This window comes from Felis catus, chromosome D2, assembly GCF_018350175.1.
Source record: "Felis catus isolate Fca126 chromosome D2, F.catus_Fca126_mat1.0, whole genome shotgun sequence".
NCBI classification, from domain to species: domain Eukaryota; kingdom Metazoa; phylum Chordata; class Mammalia; order Carnivora; family Felidae; genus Felis; species Felis catus.
The window spans coordinates 29,970,465-29,995,522 of NC_058378.1; the positions used below are offsets into that span (position 1 = coordinate 29,970,465).

Here is a 25,058-nt window from a genome sequence, read left to right on the forward strand (position 1 = left end):
ACATAGGCCAAGTGGCATTTCCTGCACTGAGAAACATACCTGTCATTTTATTCTCAGTTCTCCTTCAAGGCAGAGGCTAGGAGGCCACCCCCAGTTCCTGCTAATTGACCCAAATTAAAAGGTGCTAATTCTGGCCAGACCTTATCCAGGTCAGGCCCAACCCAGCTTCACTGCTGCCTTCCACCAAAGCCCAAGTGGCTTACAGGCCTCCTTCTCCCAGCCTTTGCTTGGGCTCTTTGGGGGCCTCTGATGCCACTGGTTAGGGCCAATATTTAAGAAGGAGGAAGAGCGGTGTGCCTGAGTGGCTCAGTTGGTTAAGCCTCCGACTTCAGCTCAGGTCATGATCCCATGGTTCATGGGTTCAAGCTCATGTCAGGCTCTGTGCTGACAGCTCAGGCCTGGAGCCTGCTTTGGATTCCGTTTCTCCCTCTCTCTCAGCCCCTCCCCCGCTCAAGCTCTTGAGAGCGCGCACTCTCTCTCTCTCTCTCTCTCTTTTTTTTTAACGTTTATTTATTTTTGAGACAGAGAGAGACAGAGCATGAATGGGGGAGGGTCAGAGAGAGGGACACACAGAATCTGGAACAGGCTGCGGGCTCTGAGCTGTCAGCACAGAGCACGGCGCGGGGTTCGAACTCACGGACCGCGAGATCATGACCTGAGCCGAAGTCGACCGCTTAACCGACTGAGCCACCCAGGCGCCCCTCTCTCTTTCTTAAAAAAATAAACATTAAAAAATTAAAAAAAAAAAAAAAAAGAAGGAGGAAGAGGGATTTCAGAACATAGTGCTCAATAAATACCAGTGGTCAAGAGCACTGGCTCTGGAGCTAGACTGCCTGGCTTCACAAGGCTACCGAGACAGTGGACAGTGTGTTTAACTCTCCATAGCTCTACCTCCCCGTCTGTAAAACTTACATAATACGACTACATTGGGTTGTTGGAGTAGTAAATGAAACAATGCAGGTAAAGCACTTAGAAAAGTGCCCAGCCAGCAATGATGAATCCTCAGTAAATGCTAGCAATTCATTATTATTGTGGATCACACAGAGTGCCAGGCCAGGCACTTGGGCAGTACTCGAATCTGCCATCAAACCGTCCTGGAGGCCTCATTCTGTCACTCTGGAGGGTGTACTTTGGCCATCTTGGTTCCATGTGACAAAAGATCACTACCGTGTTGAAACAGACACAGAAACAACTTTTTCTCTATTAGGGCTGCACTAATATTTATTAGTGTGCCCCAGGCTTTGCTTTTTCAGATTCAATCAGGCATTAGTGGCCTCTGAGTCCGTGAGACCTGGCTTCCATTCCTAACTTGTCCTGCCACTGGCCAGTTCCCGGCTGCCTCGGACTTGAGCTTCAGTCTGTAGAGTGGGCGTGTTTCCTACCGTGTTGTGCTGTTCTCGTCCCACTGAATCACTGAATGATTCTCGCAGGCCAGTAATTCCTGGCCTTTTCTGACTGTTTGATATAGAAATCATTATTTCCTAAAAATAGGGAACAATCTACATTACTTTTAATCTAGAGTGAATAAAAATTACATTTGAAAAATTGAAAATTGCATGGTTTTGTTATGCCCAGAATTCGCGATCCCCAAAGACCACCAGGGAGCCGAGTCCGATGCAAAAGCAAAGAGCCTTTATTCGAGCTAGCTCGAGCTCAGTCTCCTACCTGCACCGACGCAGCGGTGAGATGCCAGAGAGAGAGAGAGTTTCAAAAGCACAAAGGTTTTATAGGGGTCTAGGGGCAGTCGGTGGGGTGATGGTCGTGGCCTTAGCCAATTGGCTGGGGAAGGATCAGAGTCCCGTTGCGCAGGTTGCCGGGTGTGGTTTGAACGGGAAGTTTGAACGGGTGAGCGAGAAGTTACTCAAGGGGAGGGGGTTTTAGCGGGTGAGCGGGAATTTCTTTCTGCGGTTTGCCCGGAAAAGGGGGCCATGTCCGGGACATAGTCACTCAAGATGTAGGACACAGAACAAAATGGAGTCGGCCGGCCTAGGTCCACTCTTTCAATTTCTGCCCACTTCCCATCTGACAGAGGCACTTGCAGCTTCTGGGAGCTACAGAAGGAATCCTAACCAGGGTCGTTCATCGCTGAACCACCCTGAACGCGGAGAACCATGATGCTCAAGGCGAGCCCCCGCCTTGTCTTCTGTGTGGGAGGCCTCTCTTGTCTCTTTGACCCGAAGGTTCTGTGCACAAAGATGGCAAGCCAGTAAGGCTGGGAGCCTGGTCTTTCCATCCCTCTACACCAGACTGTGATTCCTCTTGGAAGAGAGGTTAAAAAAAAAATTACCTGTAGGGAGCAGTTTGATATTTGCTTTGTTTTTGTTTCGTTTTAGCCCCAGCCTTTGCCAGAATCCATTCTAAACTTTTCATCATCTCACTTCTCCATAACTGTAAGAAAGGGAATAAAGGAATGGTGTGGGCTTTAAATGGTAATTGTGGGTCACATAAACTGGCTGTCCCTGGAGAGCAGTGGCATTTGGTGATGGTGCTTTTCAGAAAGCCCAGGGCTGTGTTTTTTGTTTTTAAACTGAACTTAATTGTCTAGCCCTGCAGCTGCCTCTAATTGTATTTGCTGGTTGAAAGCCCTGGTAATACATTTTTTTAAATTTTTAAATTTTTAAAAACTTAGTGTTCTAACTGAATGCACTGTAAAGGTGTTTCCTTGATGTGCCTTGAGAAGAAAGGCAAAGACAGTCTCCTCAGAGGGAAGCCTGATTCTCAAACCCAGGGCGCTTCACAAAGACAGTGTCTTCTGTTTCTGTTCTCACCCTTTCATCCCACACAATGGATTAGGGCAAGGTGTGGCGTATATAGGATTGGTGATGGCACGCAAGTTGATTTAGATATACATTTATTTTTTTAATTTGTTTAAGTAATCTACACCCAACATGGGGCTCAAACTCATGACCCTGAGATCAAGAATTGCGTGCTCTACTGACTGAGCCAGATAGGTGCCCCTAGATACACATTTAACCATTAAGCTTTTTTTTTTAATGAAGTAAGGTGTATCTCCTGTTAATAGCTAATAATACTGATTTTCCACTTACAGTTGGGACATAAAGTTTCTTTAGTAATGATTTTAATACAGTTGATTTTAAGGTAAATATTATATATGTAGATAGGTCCCAAATCCCAAATTGACCCAAATGATTGACGTTTAGGAAACGAAGGCTTAGGGTTTCTGAAACACTAACTTTTCAACTTCCCTAAACCATAAGGAGCCCTGGTGGGTTTGGTGTTGCAGAAGAAGCTTCCTTGGAGTTGAATATTGTGTACATGCTCATTGTATGTATGTGTGTATGTGTGTATGTATGTATGTATTTATCATACTCACTTTAAAGTTGACACTTTTGTCATTAGCTGAGATTCCATGACATTGCATTTGTTTATTTTTTTAATATAATTTATTATCACATTGGCTTACATACAACACCCAGTGCTCATCCCAAGTGCCCTCCTCAATGCCCATCACCCATTTTCCCCTCATCTCATTTGTTTGCACTTAGACTTTTGTGTAGTTTTGCCAGCTTCTTGAAGGGGGGGAGGGGCTGTGGGAGGGCTGGAGTCATAGGGACCTTCCTGACCAAGGAGGCGGGAGTGAGAGGTGTGGTTCCTCTGGACACCAGCTGATTCTCTGCAGATGCCAACTGGGTGTGTCCCACAATTCTGACACTGACTGCCCAGAGTTCGCATCAGACTCCACACGTTTTAGGGTTCAGTCTCACAAGACTGGCCCCCCTTTCAGATAACTGTTGTAAGTATTGGGTCCCCCAGGTTACCAACACTCCTAACTTGACTATAAAATCAGGAGTTCCCTGGGGTGCCTGAGTGGCTCAGTTAAACGTCCGTCTGACTCTTGATTTCAGCTCAGGTCATGATCTCATAGTCCTGAGATACAGCCCTGTATCAGGCTCCACACCCAGTTTAAGATTCTCTCAATCTCCCTCTCCCTCCCAAAAAAAAAAAAAAAAAAAAAAAAAAAAAATCACGCATTCTCACAATCACCTCATGTTCATTAATTCGCTAGAATAACTCAGAACTCAGGAAAAGTGCACTGTTACGACTTGTTACATATTTTTTTAATGTTTATTTTGAGAGAGAGGGCACTGATAGAATCCCAAGCAGGCCCTGCGCTGTCAGCACAGAGCCAGACTTGGGGCTCAATCCCATGAATTTTGAGATCACGACCTGAAATCAAAGAGTCCGATGCTTAATCGACTGAGCCACCCAGGTGCCCCTCAGCTTATTATAAAGGGTACAACACAGGAAACAGCCAAACAGAAGGGATGCATAGGGCAAGGTGTCGGGGAGAGGAGTTCAGTGGTTCATGCCCTCTCCAGCACCTTGGTCTATTCACTAATCCAAAAACTCTCCCAACTTCGTTTTCATGGAGGTTTCATTACATAGACGTGACTTACTAAGTTACCGGCCATTGGTGAAGAATGAGATCTCCAGTCCCTCACTCATCCCCAGAGGTTCGGGAGTGGGGCTGAAAGTTCCAAACTTGTAGTCAAGGCTTGTTCTGGCAACCAGGCCCCATCCTGAGGCTATCTAAAGGGGCCTGGAAGTCACCCTTATCACACAAAGCCAAACACAACTCTATCCTTGCAAAAAGGATGGAGGAAGAGGGAGCCTCAACATTATAGGAAATTTGAGTGCTCCATGAGCATAATGAATCATGTGGATCTTAACTCACTTTCTAATACACTTGACATCCAATTGTGGCAGTAAAAAGTCATTAAATTTTAAAATCTTTTAATTAGAGTATTGTTTGGTTTTTAATATTCATCTTTATTAATTTTATCTGGAGTGCACACCTGAAGTGTTCTGGGTCAGAGACAATTTATTCTTTTTATTTTTTTTAAGGTTATTTATTTTGAGAGAGAGAGAAAAAGAGAGCATTATGTGCAGGGGAGGGGCAGGGAAAGGGAGAGAGAGAGAGAATCCCAAGCAGGCTCCTCGATGTCAGCTCCGAGCCGGACTCGGGGCTCTGATCCCACGAACTGTGAGATCATGACCTGAGCTGAAATCAAGAGTCAGTTGCTCAACCAGCTGAGCCACCCAGGTGCCCTAGACACAGTTTATTCTTTCATCACTTTCAATATGTTGTACACTGAGAAAATAAAAATAAATCTGTATGCACTGCCTTCTGGCCTCTGTTGTTTTGGGTGAGAAGTCAGCTGTTCATCTGTTTGGACCTCCCTTGTATGTGAGTTGTTTTTCTCCGGCTGCTTTCAAGGTTTTCTTCTTGTCTTTGGCTTTTGGTATTTTCACTCCACTGTGTTGTGTGAAGCGTTATCTTACTTGAAGTTCTTTGAACTTCTCAGGTATGTAGATTGGTTTTCAAAATTTGGGAACATTTTACCATTAATTCTTCAAATCTTTCTGCTCCTTTCTCCTCCTCCCGAACTTGTGGTATTCCTCCTCAGACATACACTGGTGTACTTATTTTTTTTTTAATTTTTTTTTAATGTTTATTTACTTTTGAGAGAGACAGAGATAGAGAGAGAGAGAGAGAGAGAGACAGAGTGTGAGCAGGGGAGGGGCAGAGAGAGAGAGAGAGACACAGAGTCCAAAGGAGACTCCAGGCTCTGAGCTGTCAGCACAGAGCCTGACGCGGGGTTCGAACTCACAAACCCTGAGATCATGACCTGAGCCGAAGCCGGACGCTCAACCGACTGAGCCACCCAGGCGCCCCTACACTGGTGTACTTAAAGACGTCTTGCATTTCTCTGAAGCCCTGTTCATTTATCTTCGTTCTGTTTTCTGTTCTTTGGCTTGCTCATGTGATCTCTACTGATCTTCAAGTTCCCTGGCTCTTCTGCCATTGCAAATCTGCTGTTGAGCCCCTCACATGAATGTTTAAGTTGGGTCATTGTACTTTTCAACTCCAGAATTTGTGTTTGGTTTTTATAGTTTCTCTTCATTGATACTGTCTATTTGGTGAGACGCTGTCTTTATACTTTACTTCTTTAAGCATGGTTTCCTTTGGTTCTTAGAACATATAATGGCCACTTTGAAGTCTAAATCTGTCATCTGGTCCCTGTAGGCAGTTTCTGTTGCCTACTTTCCCCCCTGCATGTGGGTCACAGGTTCCTCGTTCTTTGCAGGTCTTATGTTGAAAACCGGACCTTTCTGCTAATCTATTATAGCAACTCTTTCCCCTTTCTGGGACTTGTATTTGATTTTGTGGCTTGACTAGGCTAGGTTAGTGAAGCCTGTTTCCCCCCAGCAAGAAGCCTCCCTGAGGTGAGGTGCGCAGCCCGAGTGGTGACAGTTCCCAGGGATAACGGTGGCTTTAGCAGAGTCTCTTTCCCTGATCTCCGGTTAAGAGGTCTGCTCTGTGAGGTACCGCACCACTCTTATTAGGCTCTAATGACAACCGATTGCTCTTTTGTCTTCAACAATGCCCCAGGGCACACTTGCCAGCAGGCTGGTCCAATTAAATTCCGGCAGGGATTGTTTTTTGAGGTCAGTCTTTTGAATTTTTTCCTGACCCCAGGAGTTCGGTTTTGTTGTTGTTGTTGTTTTTAGCTATCTCTTTTTCTGGTTCACTCTGGTGCACTAGCTGGTCTAGAGTTTATTCGTTGTTCTTATGAGGAACTATTGTTTTTAGGAGTGCCCTAAGGCTTGAACTTTCCAACAGTCTTAAAGTCTGTTCCTTCAGGGAGTGCTTTGGAACTCTTTTGGACTGCCTCTGTCCTGCTGTGGGTGCTGGGTACCATGGTAGCCTCTGGTCTTCTGTTTGCTCTCCCAGGGTGGGACCTATGCCCTGTGAGTGGGTTGGGGTGAAGGTGTTGGGGTCCCAGTGTTCTTGGCTTGCTGCTCCTGGAGTGGAGCCTGGACTAGGTGGGTAGGCACTGGGTAAGAGGAAAAGAACCCTTAATCCTTCAGCCACACTCACCAGTAATTGAAATTTAGCCTCTTCAGCTTGAAATTGGAGGGGATGGAAAATGCTGGCAGCCTGCCTCTCCCAGTGAGACATGGTAAACCTTGATTGGGAGCTGAGGGAGGGGGAGCCCAGACTTCTTGACCATATTTACCTGTAGTGGAGCCCTCATCAAACTGAGCTGGGGTTTGGAAGGGTGGGGTAGGGAAGGGGTTGTGGCTTAATTGCCACAGACTCTGTTCTTACCAAATTGTACTAGATTTTCTCGAATAAATGTTTCCTCATTTGGCATAGGAACTGAGAAGAATTTCCAGGGACTCTGGCGGTTCTTTTTTATGGTTGCCACCAGCTTGTTTTGCTAGGAGTGGTCCAAAGAATTTCTCACACTGACATCCCGAAGTGGATTAGTTATTACTTCCGTAACAACTACATCAGTCCTGGGCAACACCATGGGAAGCAGTGGAGAAAACCACCCACACAAGGAGCTGGACGTTCCATAGACGTGGGACTGAGAAAAATCAATTTTCTCTGACTTTCCACAGGAGAAGGGCAGCAGCCCCTCCTCTCCCTCCCAAAAGGAGAAAAACATTTGCTACTTGGAGACAGGGCAGAAAGCATTCTGGGTTCTCTAACCTTATGCAATGTAAACACATCTCTCTAGGGTCAGATAAACTCCAGCTTTTTGACCTAGAGAAGTCTCCAGGGTTGTGGGTTTCATTCCCCTTGAAATAGAAACACATACCTTCAGAATTAGGTGAATCTCTCTGGAGCTCCCTACCTATACAGTTGAAAATTAATTTTCCAAGACTTGGCTCTTAGCTGATTTTCAGCAAATTTATTCAGGAAATCCCAACAGTGCAGAAACACAAAAACTATTTTCTCTCTACCCAGTGATTCCACCTCTTATGTTTCTCCCTAGATGGCTCCTGGTAAGTTTTTCTAGAATATGCCACTCTGTTGGTCATTTTCTTTTAATCTGACTGGCAGGAGACAGGACCAAATCCACTGGATTTGTCTTAAACAGCACATACCCAGCTATTGTTATGCCCAGAATTCGTGATCCCCAAAGACCACCAGGGAGCCGAGTCCGATGCAAAAGCAAAAGAGCCTTTATTCGAGCTAGCTCGAGCTCAATCCCCTACCTGCACCGACGCAGTGGTGAGATACGGGGGGAGAGAGAGCGAGTTTCAAAAGGACAAAGGTTTTATTGGGGCCTAGGGGCAGTTGGTGAGGTAATGGCTATGGCCTCAGCCGATTGGCTGGGGAAGGGTCCGAGTCCTGTTAGGCAGGTGGGGGGGGGGGGTTACTCAAGGGGAGGAGGTGTGGTGAAGGTGAAGGACACAGAACAAGATGGAGTCAGCCGGCGTAGGCCCGCCCTTTCACTATTTCCCCCAGAACTCCAAGGACAGGATGAGGTCATTCCCACTGCAGTGGTCTTCGCCTCAGCCTCCGAGGTCCTTCTGGTTTTAGTCAATTGAACAAAATCTCATTTACCATCAAGGTCTACCTTAGAACGGCTGGTGGCTTCCTCAGGTTTCTGAATCAACCTTGCCTACCTGGCCCGAGGCATATACCCAGGTTCAGCTGGATGTATTAATACTTTGTATGGACTTTGCCACAGCCTGCAAGAAGGAAATCTAGAGCAAATTCCGTCATCCTTGTAATTGGCCCCAGTGAGTTGAAGCTGACCTGAATGTCTTTGAGGCTGAGATGGGGCCGTAAATCCCTTCAACTAAAATGTGAGGAATAAATTTCATACCACCTTTCTAATGGAATAACACTGTAGGCAAGCTGCCCTAAGAGTATGTGTCTGAGGGCTCCTTGGTCTACCTGCAGTGTTTCTATAAACACTTGAACATTCCTGATAACCGTGTCTAGGTGTAGGGCAGTGTTTTCACCAGAGAGAAGTTAATGCCTGCCTTTCGAACACACAGCCCCAGAGGGCACGCGGGGGATTATACATCAGTTAGGCAGCATAAGTGCACAAGATCCCTAATGTGGCCTTCCACCAGTTAATAGGTTTTGGGGTTCCCCACTTCAGCCCAAATAAATCAGTTCAGTTCTCGTTTTCAGAGGGATTGCCTTCAGGCAATCAGTTTCAAGCAGTCCAGCTTGCTCGCGACACCCGCAGACGGTACCTGGAGTTGTTATACGTGGACCATGCGGAAGCTGGGCCCACCCCCTCCTGTCCGGTCAGCTGTCAGGCAGCAGGAGCACGCTCGGTGGTCAGTTTGAATTTGGAGTGCTCACAGCAGCAAGGAAGGCAGTTGAGAAGAGGAGTACAGGGCAGCAGGTCAGGAGAGCATCTGGGAGGAGGGCTCCAGGAGCAGATTCTGGAAAACAAGCGTCATTAATCCCCTGCCCTCCATCTCCTGGGTGTGAAGTTCTTCCTTCTCTAGGGCCTTGCTTTTGACTTTCCTTTCATTGTTACTGAGTCAGTGCGTCTCCTTACTGTGACTTCACGAAGTTTTTCCCATCATACACTCCTCTCATCCAGACATTTTGTCCACAAGGGTTGGGTGTGAGAGAGACAAAAAGCCTTTTCACGGAACATTTGCACACAATTCAAACAGACTTAATTATGAAATCTGCATCTCCTGAGACCCTTTGCAGGCAAGCTTACCTGGGATGATTGTCAGGGGGGGAGAAAGATACATCATATGCAGGAGACTGGTCAGGGCAGAATTCTGAATGAAAACATTTTTTGAAATAGATCTATACTGCCCTCACTCCTACCTTTCTGACCACGAGCCAGTGAAAAGCTCAGAGAATCTGCCCTCCCTGGTGACGGCTGCATTGATCATCAAGCTGCCTTCTTGAGGTGTGTGCACTGGGAGAAGGCGAATCCAACCAGCAGCTGATGGTTAAGTGACCTCTGCCAGAACCAGAGAAGGCACAAATGACCCGACTGCAAAGGTCAGAAAGGCTGACTGCAAAAAGCCAACAGCAATGAGATCTCACCGAGGGAGGTCCCAGAGTCCCCTCTGATTCCATCCACCTGAGCGGGCGGAGGGGCTGCTAGGGATGGGGCAGACTCCGTCAGCGGTGGCCTCCTGGACCACAGCCCTTTCCGTGGGCACCTGTGTGCGACCCAGACAGGTCCGCCAGTATTCAGGATTCGTTTCTGCAGCTCACAGCCTCACAGAAGGATGTCTTTGAACATTCTCAGAGTTCAGCTCACAAAGCGGGGTAGGAGAGAGGCACCAACACCTCTTTTAGGCTTAGGAGAGCTGAAAACCTGACTCTCCGCCCCTAAAAGCCAGTGGCTTTTCCTTGCTTGGGGCGGCTAGAGGAGATCGCTCTGCCCCTTTCTCATGCAAAGCAGAACCGCTGCTCGGCTAGCAAGGCCTTTCTTACAAGGATTTTTGTAAAAGCTCCTTTTATCTGTCGGTCATGGAGTGTGAGTTGACCCATTCCACGAATGGGCACATCTGAATTCCACAAGAGCTCCTTAACAAGCTCATAAGCTGCTTTGGCCTTACTACCTTTCCTAAGGCAAGCATCACAGCAAAAATCTGGCATGGAGACTTGTTCTGTCTCTCACACCGATAATCTAGTAAGATTTCCGGTCTCCAAATTTATGGTAAGAAGCCAACAGTTTTCTCCCTGTTGCCAGAGAACCTCAGGGCTAAGGTACATCCATTCCACTCACGGGTGACAAAAGGCAAGGGCAGCTTCCTCTTTGCGGCCTTCCGGGATGGAGGAGGTGAGATGATCCCTCTCGAGCACTTAGGACAAGCTTATAACCTCCAAATCAAGTTCTGCCATACATTCAGGTGTAACAGCACAGACAACAATACAAAGTCATTTTTAAGCTCCTCTTTTTTCCCCACTGCAGATTTTTCCACAAACTCCTAACAGTTAAAATCAGCATTTACAGGGATAAAATCACAGCTGCAGGGAGAAGCTGTTTCCTCCCCGGTGGGGAATGTAGAAGTGGGGCAAAATGCAGGCAGCAGGGTGGTGTTTTATAACAGCCCTCTCCTTTCTCTTTGGCCTATGTGAGAATGCTCCAGGACTCCTTCTGCTAGCTCACAGGCCAGGCCAGGCGTTCCACTCTGCATTCCTCAGCATCTCCACATACCCACCCCCCCCCAGTCCTCTCTCCACAGAACTGTCAACATTCCAGGCTCCCTGTCCCCTCGTGGGGGTAAAGGGATTAGTGCAGTGCCTTCTGAGACAGGAAAGTCAGCTGGAGTCTGGAGTCGCAGGGGAACTAAGGAGCAGAGGGGAGCAAGGAAGCCTCTCCAAGGTGGTTCTCCACACCCTTCCCTGTAGTGTTGACTCAATACCTGTAGCCGTGCAGTCCTCCCAGTCTTGCTCTTGCCTTGGGAGCTGAGTAAGTCTCTCTTCTCACCTGCAGGAGAGCAACACGAGCTTCTCCTGTCCCACCTGAAGCCCACCCTTAAGGATTTCTGGGTCCACCCAGAGCAGAGAGCAAAATCCCAATCCTCACTTTCCAAGCCTATCTCCTAATCCCTGCCTAACAAATTTCTCAATCTTTTTAACAGATCTGATTCCTCTGGATATCCTTTAAATCCTGCTAACCAGCCTTGGGGCTCTGTCTCTTCCAGTCAACCACGTGACAAATAGGATACCATCACCTTTGCTGCCGTCATAACTGTTGGGCTTTTCATATGCACCTTTATCAATGAAAGCCAGATGGCAAAATCTCCAGCATAGGTGGTGAGACACTCCCTAGGTGAGGGATGGAGAAGAATGGATTTTCCTTGCTTCTATACAGAAGAGGCAACTGCTTCCTTCTCTTCTCCCAGAAGGGAGAAAAACCTTTGTTGCTTGCAAACAGGATGGAAAGGATCCGGGGTTCTCCCTCTAGCCTTTTGGAACATAAATACGTCTCTGCAGGAGCCAGAGCAACCCTGGTGGCTCCAGTTTTTATGACCTAGAGCTATTTCCAAGGTCATGGGTCTCATTTGCCCTTGAAATGTAAACACACCTTCAGAGTTAGGTAAATCTTCCGAGAGTTCTCTCACTACGTAGTTGTAAATTAACTTAGCTGAGGATCTCAAGATTTCAGCAACATTTCTCCAGGAAGTCCCAGCTCTTCAAAGTCAAAGATTCTACGTCTCTTGCTGACAGTTTGCCCCACTGTGCAATGTTGGAAGCTGGACAGATGCGTGACTCTCGTGACCCAGAGGTCTGTGCTGCTCCAGGCACTTCCACAGGAATTGTCTTTGCTCTCCTACAGCTGAGTTCAGGCGCCATGCATTGGGCTGCCGGCAAAGATGTGAGGTGGCAGCGGCCTGAGTAAGAGGGTGGGTGAAATGAGCAGTGTGTGGGTCGCAGGAGTACGGTCTGCGCCGCATTTGCAAGAGGGGATATTTCGTAAGTGAAAGGAGAATGTCAGTCTCAGACTCCTAGGTAGGAAGAAGAGGGGACCAGAGAAGCAATAAGCTGGGAAGTAGTAGGTCTAAAAGATGTGTTGGAGGCTCCTTTTCTGGGCTGAGACCAAAGAGAGTGAGGAAAAGAGTGCATTTGTTTTGAGTGGGGTAGGGAAGCCATGTCCATGTGGAAGGTGAAGGGGAAAGTCAGCTAACCGTTGCAGGCGGACCCTAGCAGTTTTTGCCTGGACACACAACGTGATGTGCATGAACCCACGCTCTTTTTTTTTAATGTTTTATTCATTTTTTAAGAGAGAGAGAGAGCAGGAGCGGGGGAGGGTAGAGAAGGGACAGAGGATCCAAGGCAGGCTCTGCGCAGACAGTAGAGAACCTGATGCAGGGCTCGAACCCACGAACTGTGAAATCATGACCTGAGCCAAAGGCAGATGCTTAACCGACTGAGCCACCCAGGTGGCCCACAAACCCACACTCTTTCTGCCAGCATGTAACCTGAGCAAACATCTGGCTGCCTTGGGTCAGAGGTGCAGGAATGGACAGCTTAGTATAAAGCGGGTGGTTCGCTCCCAGAGGCAGTGGTCCTATGACCCCACGTGTAAAAATCAGAGCCATGGATGGTAAGCAAGGCCTACAGCCTCTTTTAAGATTTCTCAGGTGGTGAACTTTTCATTTCTAAGACAATGACCTTGTGAAAAGGTGCTAAAGGCCTGCTGAGGTATGGGCACATCTGCCCAAACGTAATGTGAAGCCTTCTGGGCCGAATAAAAGGGAATTCACAATCTTAGAATCGACAAGTTTATGTCATTAAAGTCTCTAACAGCCTGGAAGTGCTTCTCAGTAAAACTACATTTCTATGAATTGTTTCCCCGGAGTGGCTTTTATCTTTAAAAGTTGATATTTCAGGAGGCCAGAAGAATCTGTAATCAACTTGAAAGCAGCTGGGGCATAGCAGATAGTCTGGGAGGAGTGAAAGAGACCATTGATTTAGAAACCCAGTGATGCTTTCCTGATTGGGGCAGGAGCGGTTCCCAGGTGGGAGAAAGGGTGGCTGACTGCGCTGAGTGCCCTGTTCTGGGGGCCTGGGATTATCCTCCCTGGATTCTGGGGGCAGGTCCTCTTCATTATTCTGGGTCACCCGACCCCCACCTCCATCAATAGGAGAGGCACAGGCCAGGCTACAATTTTTGTGAGGTTTTTAGTAAAGTATACATGTGTGTGTGTTTGGCCTGGAGTATAAGTCAGCACTAAGTTTGTATCTCATGATGTAAATAAAGTAGAGCCTTCTCCCAGGTCCCGTCACCACAGAACCCAACTATCTTCAACAAATGGCAGGGATTACCTACTCCTGAAATAGAAGTGGTGTTGTTATTCATTATTTGCCTCTTCACATGCTGAGTTAATCTTCCATCGACGTGAGTGGTGATACTGACTTATTGGCTGCATTTCACAAGACTTCCTTTCAGGAGAGATTGAAAGGCATCCCGTTCTCAGGGCTGTAACTGTAGATATCCATTTGGAGAGCGAGCTGTACAGCTGTGACTGTTCTTATCTCCCCCTCTGTGGTTTCTACAAGCAATGACGAAGTCCTTCCTCACCCCGAGGAGAGTGCCTATTGTAGCCTCTTTAGGACAGATTTCCCCGAGCAGTTAAAACGTAGCAGTACTAGCTAAAGTTGCTGCTTCTCATCCTTCTCGTGGCGTGTTCCAGACCTGGCATGATAGGAGGAAAGCAGAAGAAGCCCTGACACCTTTCTTGTGAAGACCCGTCAGTATAGCATTTTGGCTTAAAGCCACCCAGCTGCCGTAGAATCCAGAAGCTTCACTCCAGCCCTTGGCAGGGCAAACATTTTGCCCACAGTGGAAAACCTGAAGGGGAAACAAATGTCAAAAGCCCCTGACTAAACATGTGTTTTGCTGCAGATTATAGAAAACCCTCTCAAAATGGCATGAACACGTGAAGGGTGGATTTGTCTCAGAACAAGAAGGGACAGGTCTGGCTCTCCTCATTCATGATGATCCTGCCCAGGCATCCACAAACTTCAGAAAATGGCATTCAGGAGGGGGACCAGGAAGACTGAGTCCCCGCCATACCAATGATAGCCCTCCTCTTGGGCTGTGATTGCCTCCAACCACTGTTCTTCCACTAGAATCAGAGCCCCTGGAGGCCAAAACTGTATTCTGTTCACTGTTGTATCTCCAGGAACTGGCATATAGTAGGTACTCAATAAATATTTGCAGGATAAGGAATGATTGAATGACTGTGTTGTTATAATATTACGAATACCTAAGCTACACCATGGGAGCCGCTCATTCAATGTTTCTTTAAGTGGTCCCTGTAGGAGGGAGAATGTAACTCTAGCTGATGGGTTCCGAGAACAGTTCAGGGGAGAGTCAGTCAGCATTTGGGCCAGTCCTCCTGACGGGATTTTGAAACACGGGCACGGGGAGATGAGAGTACAGACTATTCAGGGAGAAGTCACAGCTGAAGGGTAATACTAGGTTTTGGAGAAAGATTGCTGCCAGGTATGACTGGGAAACACGGGGTTAAATAAACTAGATTGTCCATAACAGTTCTCAGAGCTTTTAACAATGCCACTGTGACTCCAGGCAGCGTTTCTTAAACATTTGGCCTTGGGACCCTTGCAGAGCATTTTATGGAATGAGTTTTCCACAGAACACATCTTGGGAAACACTGATCTAGCTCCGTCCCACATTCAGAGACAAGGAAACTGAGACTCAAGAGAAGTGGTGTAGCCAGAGCCACCTAGCAGAACCAGGTCCCTTGCCCACCAATATAATGCTCATTTGTAATACGAAGACTGCATAATAAAGGGCAGCTTCTTCGTCACGGGGAACTTTTTATTTATCTATTATCCAAGCAACAACCTCGGTGCTAAACATTTCCCCCAGTTTTGCACAGTGGTATTTTATATTCATCACCATGACTCTCAGCTGCCAGTCACAGCCATTGTGTGTGTGGCCTCCAGACTCTTGGGGAGAAGGTTCACCTTAAATCAGTCCCAGGTTTGCCTCGAGGGCAAAGAAAAGATTTTCTCCTGCATGGCCATTTTTAGGGAGATCCAGGACCGTTGCAGTGTACAACCTGTGCCTCTCTTCTCAGGTGTTCCTGGTCCCCAGCCCTTACATCTGCTGAGGTAGGCAGAGCGGTGCCCCAGACTTGTCCGCCTCCAAATCCCTGGAACCTGTGAATATGTTACCTTACATGGCAGAAGGGACTTTGCAGATGCAATTTTATGTCATGGACTTTAGGAAGATTATCCTGGATTATCTGGGTGGGCGCAATCTAATCACATGAGCCCTTAAAAGCAGAGAACTTTATCTGGCTGGAACAGAAGTGAAGCCACAGGAGGGCAAGTCAGAATCGCGGTGTGCAGAAGACTCCATGCTGTCTTTGAAGATGAAGGGGGCAACAGGACAAATATAGATGGCTTTAAATTGCTGAGAAGAGGCTCCCTTCTGACAGCCATCAAGCAGATGGAGACCTGAGTCGTAAGTCCTCTAATCAGAAGAAAATGAATTCTGCCAAAAACCTGAATGAGCACAGAAAGAGACTCTCTCTAGAGCCTCTAGTTAGAGCCTAGGCCAAGGGACCCGGAGCAGAGGAACCATTGTAGCCCAGGGGACTACTGATGTGTAGACTGTGAGATAATAAATTTCTGTTGTTTTAAGCCAGTAAATGTATGGTAGTTAATTTTGACAGCCTGAGAAAACAGACACCCCTGGGATAAAATCTTGAACATCCAAAGTGGAAGCCTTAAGGGAAGAGAGGTTAGGGAAGGGCACCAAAGGGCCTGGAGGGCTTTGGGGCTGAGTGCTGAGTTTCAGTGTTTTTTTAAAAACCAGCCAGTTTGAGTCATGCACATCTTCCCCGTCACCCCCCCACCTCCCCACCGGCCAGGTGTCCTTGTATCTCTACCCAAAATGAGGTGGTCATGGGGGAAGGGTGCTAGAGGCCAAAGGGCTCCCCAAAGTAGGACCACCTCTGTCTTTTCTATACCCCATGTACTGTCTGACGACTGAATCGTGGAGTCTGTCATAAATGGCCCAAAGCCTCTGCAACTCGTTTGAAAGTGGTTATTAGTGGCTATATCAGTTGAAAAGAAAGGGGCTGCTAATTCACAAACCCTGACAGGTTGAAGTGTGGTTATTACAGAAGACAACACTAAGGACTCCTGGTGTTGGACTGGCCCAGGCTTCCAAGGCAAAGCCTTTAGCTTTTCAACAGAGGGCATGTCCCAGAAGGGAAAGCATTTGTCTAGGAGTTCAAAATAAACATCACCGTGCTTGAGAAAGATTTCAGCTTCCATGGCAGATAACCTGACCAACCTTAGATCTACAGCCTGTTTCTGAGTCTTGGTACTCTTCAGTTTCTAAATGTGGAGGAAAGTGTTTGCATTCTTTTATTTTACTGAAGTAAAAGGGAGACATGGAGAGGGACTTGGTATTGCTGGTCTGAAACCTTTTTGTTCCTATTTTGTTTGATTTTCTGAACCTATTTAAGGTTCTAACACAAGAGATCTAATTATTTAAAGCTATGGAGATTTTTGCACAGTGTCTTATCTCTGATGAGATACACATTGTTACAAAATACTTTCATTTTTAAAAGAACAGGATTAATTTTAATGTTAAAGGAATCTGGAAATTCTGCCTTGGATAAAAGTGGAGTTAAAAAATCAGGGAAGCTTCTTGGATTACTTAGAACAAAACATCCTTTTTTTTTTTTTTTTTTTTTTTTAATTAAACTTGAGTGTATTTGCAGGCTGTTTTATTCATGCTCCATTGTCATCTCTAATGCACGTAGAAGATACCTTTCCCACAGTGTGATTCAATACAGGCACCCAAAAAGATGGTCTCAGATTTCATGTGTCCGGGTAATTAGCTGAGTTTGAGCGGCTCAGTTAAACCCTTTGAAGGTCAATAATGCATGAATTTCTGGCAGACTGCCTAGCACGGAGTCCATAAACTTGTATAGGGACTAAACATTTTTATAGTAGAGAAAATTTTGTGTTTGAAATATGAACTAAATGATCTTAGCATCAGTTTTGCCTAGAATTTTATGGCAAATTCATGTTTTAGTGGGACAACAAAAAAGTTCTGATGTGAGTGCTTTCCAAATTTTCAAAGAAGTCTTTCCTCTGTTTTGCATATTTGGTAGCACATTCTCTTGTGAACCTTAAAATCGTATTTTAGTACTCCCAATTAAAATGTCAGGATTTAGATTCCACAAGAAGGCCCTCTGGGAATGTGTCTAGGTGTCTTGAAAACATAAATGTAAATATCACATGTTTTTTAACTTTTTTCCCCTAAAGGTAAAGGTTTTATAGAAAACTTTAATTTTGGCCCTGAAATTTAACTGGAGCATTCAGATAGCAAAATAAAACTCAGTTTCGATAAAGATGGGTTTTTCTTCCCAAGTTTTCTCAGTGGACAAGGCAAACGTGGGATTGGGCCAGGCAGATTGCTGCTTGATTTTGGTTCCGCCTTTCTCACTTGGGAGGCCTAGGATCACACGGTTTCTTTGCATCTGGCTCTTTCCTCCAAAATGGTTATGATTCCAAACCTCCCCTTCAAGATGTGGAGCGAGTATGTTGTTTGAACCCCAGTACTGCTGCGTGGCATCCGACGCTCACTCTGGGTGCCGGGACTGATCACTGTCACACTTCTGTTGGCTTGTGCCCCCCACACCCACTAACCCTGGAAAACTAACCTCACTGGACCGGCCACTAGGCTGACACCAGTGCTCCCAGTTATGAGAGCGCAAAGTTGAGGCTCGCTTAATTTTACTAAAGCTTCCAACTGATGATCTGTAACTGGCAGATTTAGGAGTCTGCTGTCCCTGGTTGGAGGTTTCTCCAGTACCAACAGCGTTGGGGGACAGTTTGCTTGGTCGACTCCAGCTGCCTTACCTGGGTCCGGTGAAAGGCAGTCTTGCTGTATCCATATTTGTCATGAGTGTACCTCCTGACATTTTACACTGGGGTGTGAGTATTTACGCCTCATGAATTAGCCAGGAAATGACTTTTTGGTAGCCACTTTGCTGATAGAAAACAGCCAAGATAGGGTATTCTTCTAGAGGCCTTCCGCCAGAGGCATATGGACGAGGCCTTTTGTCTTGACATAAAGAAGCCACCTCCTTTTCTTCAGTTTTGTTTGTGTTTTGTTTTGTTTTCCTCTCAGAGTTTTGGTGAGGAGTTTGCACTGGATCCTCATAGAGCTATTGTCACCAACTCCAGGAGCAAGCTGCACTTCCAGGCGTCTGCCATCAGCTAGGGGCTTTCTAGGCCACTATTATTAGGCATCAGGGGCAGAGATTGATTGCCTGGGGTTGTATTTTTTTTTTTAACTTTTTTTTTGCGGGGGGGGTGGGTATATGAATTTATATCCGTCGCACAGGAGTGCAATTCCAGTCACAGTTGTTGGATCCCAAGCCGTAAGGGGCCTGCTTGTCAACAGTTCAGAACTCCATACTTTCATTTCTGATTGGACTTCTACACACCACATCTATTTAATTTGCCTTGTGCTGTTTTTTTTCTTCTCCCCCAAAGTGGACTTTTAAAGAATAATTGTTTTAGAACTCATAATTTGGAAACTCAAAAAAATATATAAATAGCAACTAAATCCTTTGGGAGTACAGCAAGTTAATAACAGAAAGTCCTTTCGGAAAAGATGGCATTAAACGTAGTAGGCACCAATATATATGGTTCGACTTTGTTGGTGTTTTGGTCAAACCAGTCTTTCAGCCTAAATGCTTTTCCCATTTCTGCAGCACCCAAGAGTGCAAGACTGTGTAAACAGAGCGAACATTGTTGGGAACTGTTTACTCTGGCACACAGCCTCTCCTAGCCTTCTGATCACTGCTACAGGTCAAGGGTCAAAGGTCCACGACAGGCCTGGGCTTAAGGGTGCTCTTCAATTACTCCATAGTAATTGAGGATAAAGCCAACGGATTGCCTTTTCCTCACTGTGAAATCTGGTCACATCTGTAAGTGGGCTCTTCTACACAGAAAGTTAATATTTGGTGGAAATCTCTGTTAAGGGTTATTTACTGAAAGAAAAAAGATGGCTGTAGCGTGAAAATGATTCCTGCGTCTGTCACAAATGTTCCCATGTCAGGGTTCACTCTGCTTTCCTGCACAAACAACTCTTGGTGATTTATGCACCTGAAGACGTATCTTACCAATGGCTATGAAGGAAATGTTCGGAGAAATGTTCTCCAGGCTTTGTTTAGAGGGAGCTCCGAAGCAGAGGTTAAATGCAATTTAACATGTTCCTCCAAAATGCAATTGACATATTGCTGTATTAATTTTAAGGAGAAAAAAAAGGCCATTTGACTTCCTGGTTGATAGATTTGTTGACTCTTAAAATACTCATTCCCACACCGTGGTAGGAATTATGAGTACAGTTTCTGAGAGTGTCTTTGGATTTGGCAAGCAGTGTCGGGATTCTTTAAAAGAAGTCGGTTGGGATTTTTTAAATGTAAGAAAAAAGTTCTGTTTCTCGTTTATATCTGCTTGTTAACTAAAAGTGATCGTTGATTATCTGCTTGATTTTATTTTTATGTAATCTCTACACCAAGTGTGGGGTTGGAACTCACAACCCTGAGATCAAGAGTTGCACACTCCATGGACTGAACCAACCAGGTGCCCCTAAAAGTAGTGCCTTCTGAAAAATCTATATTTAACTTTTATTTTGAAATAATTTTAGATATACGGGAGATTGCAAAGAAATGTACAGGAACATCCCGTGCATCCCTCCCACCAGCCCCATGAAAAATCCATTTTGACTATTTTTCCTGTGAAAAGAGGAAATAAATTTAAGGGTTGAGCTAAAAAACGGGCTGCTTCAGTGTATCCCGAAGGCATAGTGGAGATCAGAGTATTGGACCCCCACCCTTCCTACAGCTTCCTTGTTTCATTTGCCAAAAAATGGACAGCTACCGGCAGAGGGCGCGATAGGGATGCTGACGCTCTAGCCACTCATCTCCTTCCTTTTAATGCTTCCTCCTCCTCCTCCCATCTCAAAGTTCAAAGTGACTGGGTTTAGGGTAGGGATGAGGTGAGGCTTGAAAGTGGATTGTGTGGTTGAGCAAAACTTTTGAAGTTTTGCCTTATACTTCGCCAATACTCTAGCCCTAAACTTTCTAGGAGAGACCTTTCTCCTCCCTCTTTTTGAATGAAGGACTTCTAGTCCACATGAAAGTGCGGGGGGAGGGTGCGGGGGGCAGGTAATCAATATAAAATCACATACAAGAAAAAAGTCACTGAAGAGTGTTTTGGGAGATGAGGAAGAAAGATACCGAAAAGTCACTTATTTCAAATTAAGCACATAGAGTTATGTTAAAGAAGCATGGAACTATTTGAAATTGTACCTATATTTTTTCTGGTTTCATCTCCCTAGATGAAAGAAAAGAAGGTAAATCCCAAATTCTGAGGGAAAAAAGAAAGGCAAAGAGGGAATGAAGAAAGGCAGAGACTTATTACACTCAGCTTAGAGGTAGAGTCTCTAGGAGGAATTTGAGGTTTAGGTCAGCTATCGTCCCTCTGGACAGTAAGCTTCAGAGCATCATCTCTTGTCACTGCCCTTAGAAACGTTAATCGATTAGCCATTCATCCTAGCTTCTCAGAATGCTGTAAGTATCCTGGCATCACCCAGTGGAATAGCCACAAGTACACAAGAGGAGATCCTAACCTCAGTTGCCTCGGTGGCAGACGGCAGTTCTGCCCTGTTGTGACCTTCCAAGTTCGGAGATGCCCCAGTCTGCCAGATAGAGAAGCTAAAGTACACAGGGAAACAGACCAATGTTATGTATAACAGCAAACTGTTTACCGGTTTCCTTATGACAGCCCTTTTTCTTCACGCAGATACAGTAAGTACTGTGGGCCTCTCACCAGCTGGCTACAACCTTTCATACCTTGCCAGCCCTCACCACCTTCCTTCCCCCTCAATAACCAGTACAATGTACTGGCTTCTCCACTATCACTAGGGGAATCAACTGCAGGGCATAACCAGGTTTTTTCAATTCTTTGCCTTCCTTTTGGCTACACTTGACTCCCTCCCTGTGCCTCAGGGCCATGTTTATTTGTTGAATGGTTACCTACTTTAACATTGCTGTCATTACCACCCTAACCCTCTACCATTCCCAAGTGGACCTCACCTGGGAAGTTGTTAGAAATGCAGAATCAGAGGCTCAGCTTCAGACCTTCTGAATCAGAATCTGCACATTAGCACAATCTCCTGGGGATTCTCGTATGCACATTAAAATTCGAGAAGCCCTGCTGGCCTCCCTGGCTCTCACCCTTTTCTATTGCAGATTGCCACTTCACCTGCCAGAAACCATACTTCCATCATCTTGAGACCCAGGGCTCCTTCATAATCTTTGTATTCATTTTTTTTTTTTTTAGTATACTCCAAGAATAGCTCTTCCAACCCCCTTTCCACTCTTCCTCTCTTCATTCCTGTTTTTTTTTTTCCTCCTATTCCTATCCTTTCTTTCCCTGCCTTAACTTTACAGAGATCAGATGACCTTGCTGTGCTAATGTTTTGTTTTGTTTGTTTTTTTTTTTTTCCTTCTATGCTTCAGTGTATTTCTGGTGTTCTACCACTCTCTATTTTCAGATCTCAGATGATAATATCTTCCCTGTTTCTAAGGCAGTTCTTCTACCTGTGCCTTTTGTGCATTTTCCTATGCCTCTCTTCTGGGATCTTGCTGTCTCCCTGGTCTTCTGTCTCCCAGAATCATGTACATTGTTTCCGCTAAGCCTTTCCTTTTTGCATCCAAATGTGCAGAGATCTTCTTTTAAGAAAATCACAAGATACGCACACATTCATATTCACTTGATCCTACTCCTTGCTGGTTTGCATTCGATTTTCCTCTTTCACAATCGATTTTTCCAACAAATGGTATAGAACAGTGGCTTGTAGTTGGGACAGTCTTGCCTTCCCCTGCCTCTGGAGACATTTGGCAAAGTCTGGAAGTATGGTGGCTGCAACCGTGGGAGATGCTACTGGCATCTAGAAGTGGGTGGAGACCAAGGATGCGACTAAGCATGCTACACTGCACAAGACAGCCCCACACAACAAAGAATTATGTGGCTATGGTGACCAACCATCTTGGTTTGCCTTTGACTTTCTCAGTTATCACATTGAAAATCCTATGTCCCAGGAAACCCCAGAGTTTTGGTCATCCTGGGATGGTTGGTCACCCTATTATCATGCCACAAATGTCAAAAATGCTGAAGTTAAGAAACCCTGCTTTAGAAGGAGGATCCATTAACTTTACTTTTTTCTCACCAACTCCCTTCCCTTCAACTTGACATTTAGTTTTGGTATTCTTTTCTATGGAAACAATTCTTAATGAAAGTCACCAGTGGTCCCCTTCTCATCACGAAATTCAATGGCCGTTTTGTCTCCTCCCTCAACCTTTTGATCTCATTCAAACATTTTGACACTGTTGCTTTACTATTCACTTTGGAGCATTTTATTCTCCTACTTTTGGTTCTCTCCCTTCTACCCCCATTATGGGGCCTTCTCTCTTTTGTGGGTCCCTATTTCTATTATCTCTCTCTTTTTTATGGGATTAGTGGCTTTTATTTATTTAGAGAGAGAGAGAGAGAGCGCACATATGAGCAGGGTAGAGGGCCTGAGGGAGAGAGAGAATCTTAAGCAGGCTCCATGCTCAGTGTGGAGCCTCATGTGGAGCTCCATCCCTTGACCCTGGGATCATGACCTGAGCTGAAATCAAGAGTGGGACACTCAACTGACTGAGCCACCCAGGTGCCCCTATTGTCTCTTAACTGTAGATAGTCCTGTAGTTAAGTGTTCCTTGGCTCTCTTCCTTACTCTCCCACTGAAGAATTTACTCCACTCCATAGTTTCAGATCTCATCTGTATTAGTTGATTCCCAAATCTCTTTCCTGAGTCCTAGTCTTTCATGTCCAAGTAACTGAGGGATTCCCTTGGATGTTCAGCAGAATCTAAAACTCTAATGTGAGTAATAGCAAGTTAAGGACATTTATTTAATATGTTAGGAAGGAGGAAGGACAATATGGTCTAGCTTCCATTTCCAGTCGGTCTTCCACTTGGGTCTGATATAACCCTTCAGCTCTATCCAACCAGGATAATTCTGTTCATGCTTTTATATACCTTGTGCTTTCCTCCTTCCATGGTTTTGTTCTGTGGCTTTATGCTTGTGAAAAACATTTCTGCACTTTCCTTCCTTCCTAATCATTCCAATAAGGAAAATGTGGAATGATGAAAATACTGGATTAGGAGTCAGAAGACCTATTTCTGTCACTCTACTTGCTGTCTGACCTTGGGACAATTTCTTGAGCTTTCAGAAGGTTTTCTATATATGTTTTAAATTTTATTTATTTAAAAAAATTTTTAAATTTTAAAATTTTAAAATTTTTTAATTTTTTTAATTTTTAATTTTTAAATTTAATTTTTAAACTCTTTAAACTTAATTTTGAGAGAGAGACAGAGACAGAAACAGAGCATGAGTTGGGGAGGGGCAGAGGGAGAGGGAGACACAGAATCCAAAGCAGGCTCCAGGCTTCAAGCTGTCAGCACAGAGCCCTAGGCGGGGCATGAACCCATGAACCACGAGATCATGACCTGAGCCAAAGTCAGATGCTCAACTGACTGAGCCACCCAGGCACCCCGAAGGTTTTCTGTATTATAAAGAAGAATCCCATCCCCGCCTGCCTCAGATAGCTAATGTGAAAAAAAAATGCTTTGAAAGATGAGAATTACCATATAAGCATTGTCCAACCTGTACTCTGATAGCACCTTGTGCCTTTAATCTGGGGACTTACTATCTCTTACATGTAAAGCAGTGACAAAGTCTACAAACTTCTTAAAAAAGTAGGGACCCTAATGTAAAACTTTTCTTCTATGCTCTCTATCATTGTACATATCATGTTAACAGATTCTGAGGAAAAAGTGATGAAAAAAATAGCAATTCCATGTACTATTCAGTTTTTATTCTTGATTCACTAATTTCAAATATTTAAAAAAAATTTTTTTTTAATGTTTTATTTATTTCTGAGAGAGATAGAGTATGAGTGGGGGAGGGGCAGGGAGAGAGGGAGACACAGAATCTGAAGTAGGCTCCAGGCTCTGAGCGGTCAGCACAAGAGGCCAATATGGGGCTTGAGCCCACGAGCTGTGAGATCATGACCTGAGCTGAAGTCAGATGCTCAGCTGACTGAACGACCTGCAGACGCCGCCCCCAAACAGTTTTTACTACAAATTTATCACCTTTCCTTTTTTTTTTTTTTTTAAACCTCCAATTTAGGTGATGTCTTTCCAGTGCAAATGAATCCAATAGCTCAATCTCAGTTTATACCTTTGGCTGAAGTTCTTTGCTGTGCTATATCTGATATGAATGTTGCTCAGATTGTGGTGACACAGGAATCACTATTGGAGCATTTGATGAAACATTACCCAGGTAGGACAGCAAGTTTTCTCTGTTAGTTCATTGTATGTGTTTGCTTTCTATTTATAAGTCATTTTTTTAAAGAGGTTTTTCAGCAACTTAAAAAAATTTTTTTTAATGTGTATTTATTTACTTATTTGAGAGAGAGCGCGAGTTAGGGAGGGGCAGAGAGAGGGAGACAGAGAATCCCAAGCAGGCTCTGTGCTGTCAGTGCAAAACCTGACACGGGACTCAAACCCATGAACCATAAGATCAAGACCTGAGCTGAAGTCAGACACTCAACCAACTGAGCCTCCCAGGCGCCCCTATTTAGAAATCATCTTAAACATGTGAATAAACTGGGCGATATCTAC

The 25,058-nt window shown here is 45.2% G+C and overlaps 1 protein-coding gene across 1 annotated transcript in view; it reads left to right on the forward strand.

Annotated features, from left to right (window-relative positions):
* The window catches only part of STOX1 (storkhead box 1), a 50,932-nt gene that overhangs the window by 17,008 nt on the left and 8,866 nt on the right, over positions 1-25,058 (forward strand). Inside the window, exon 2 of the mRNA XM_023240503.2 lies at positions 24,565-24,717. Within this exon, the coding sequence (XP_023096271.2) occupies positions 24,565-24,717 (153 nt within the window). The remainder of the gene's footprint in view (positions 1-24,564; positions 24,718-25,058) is intronic.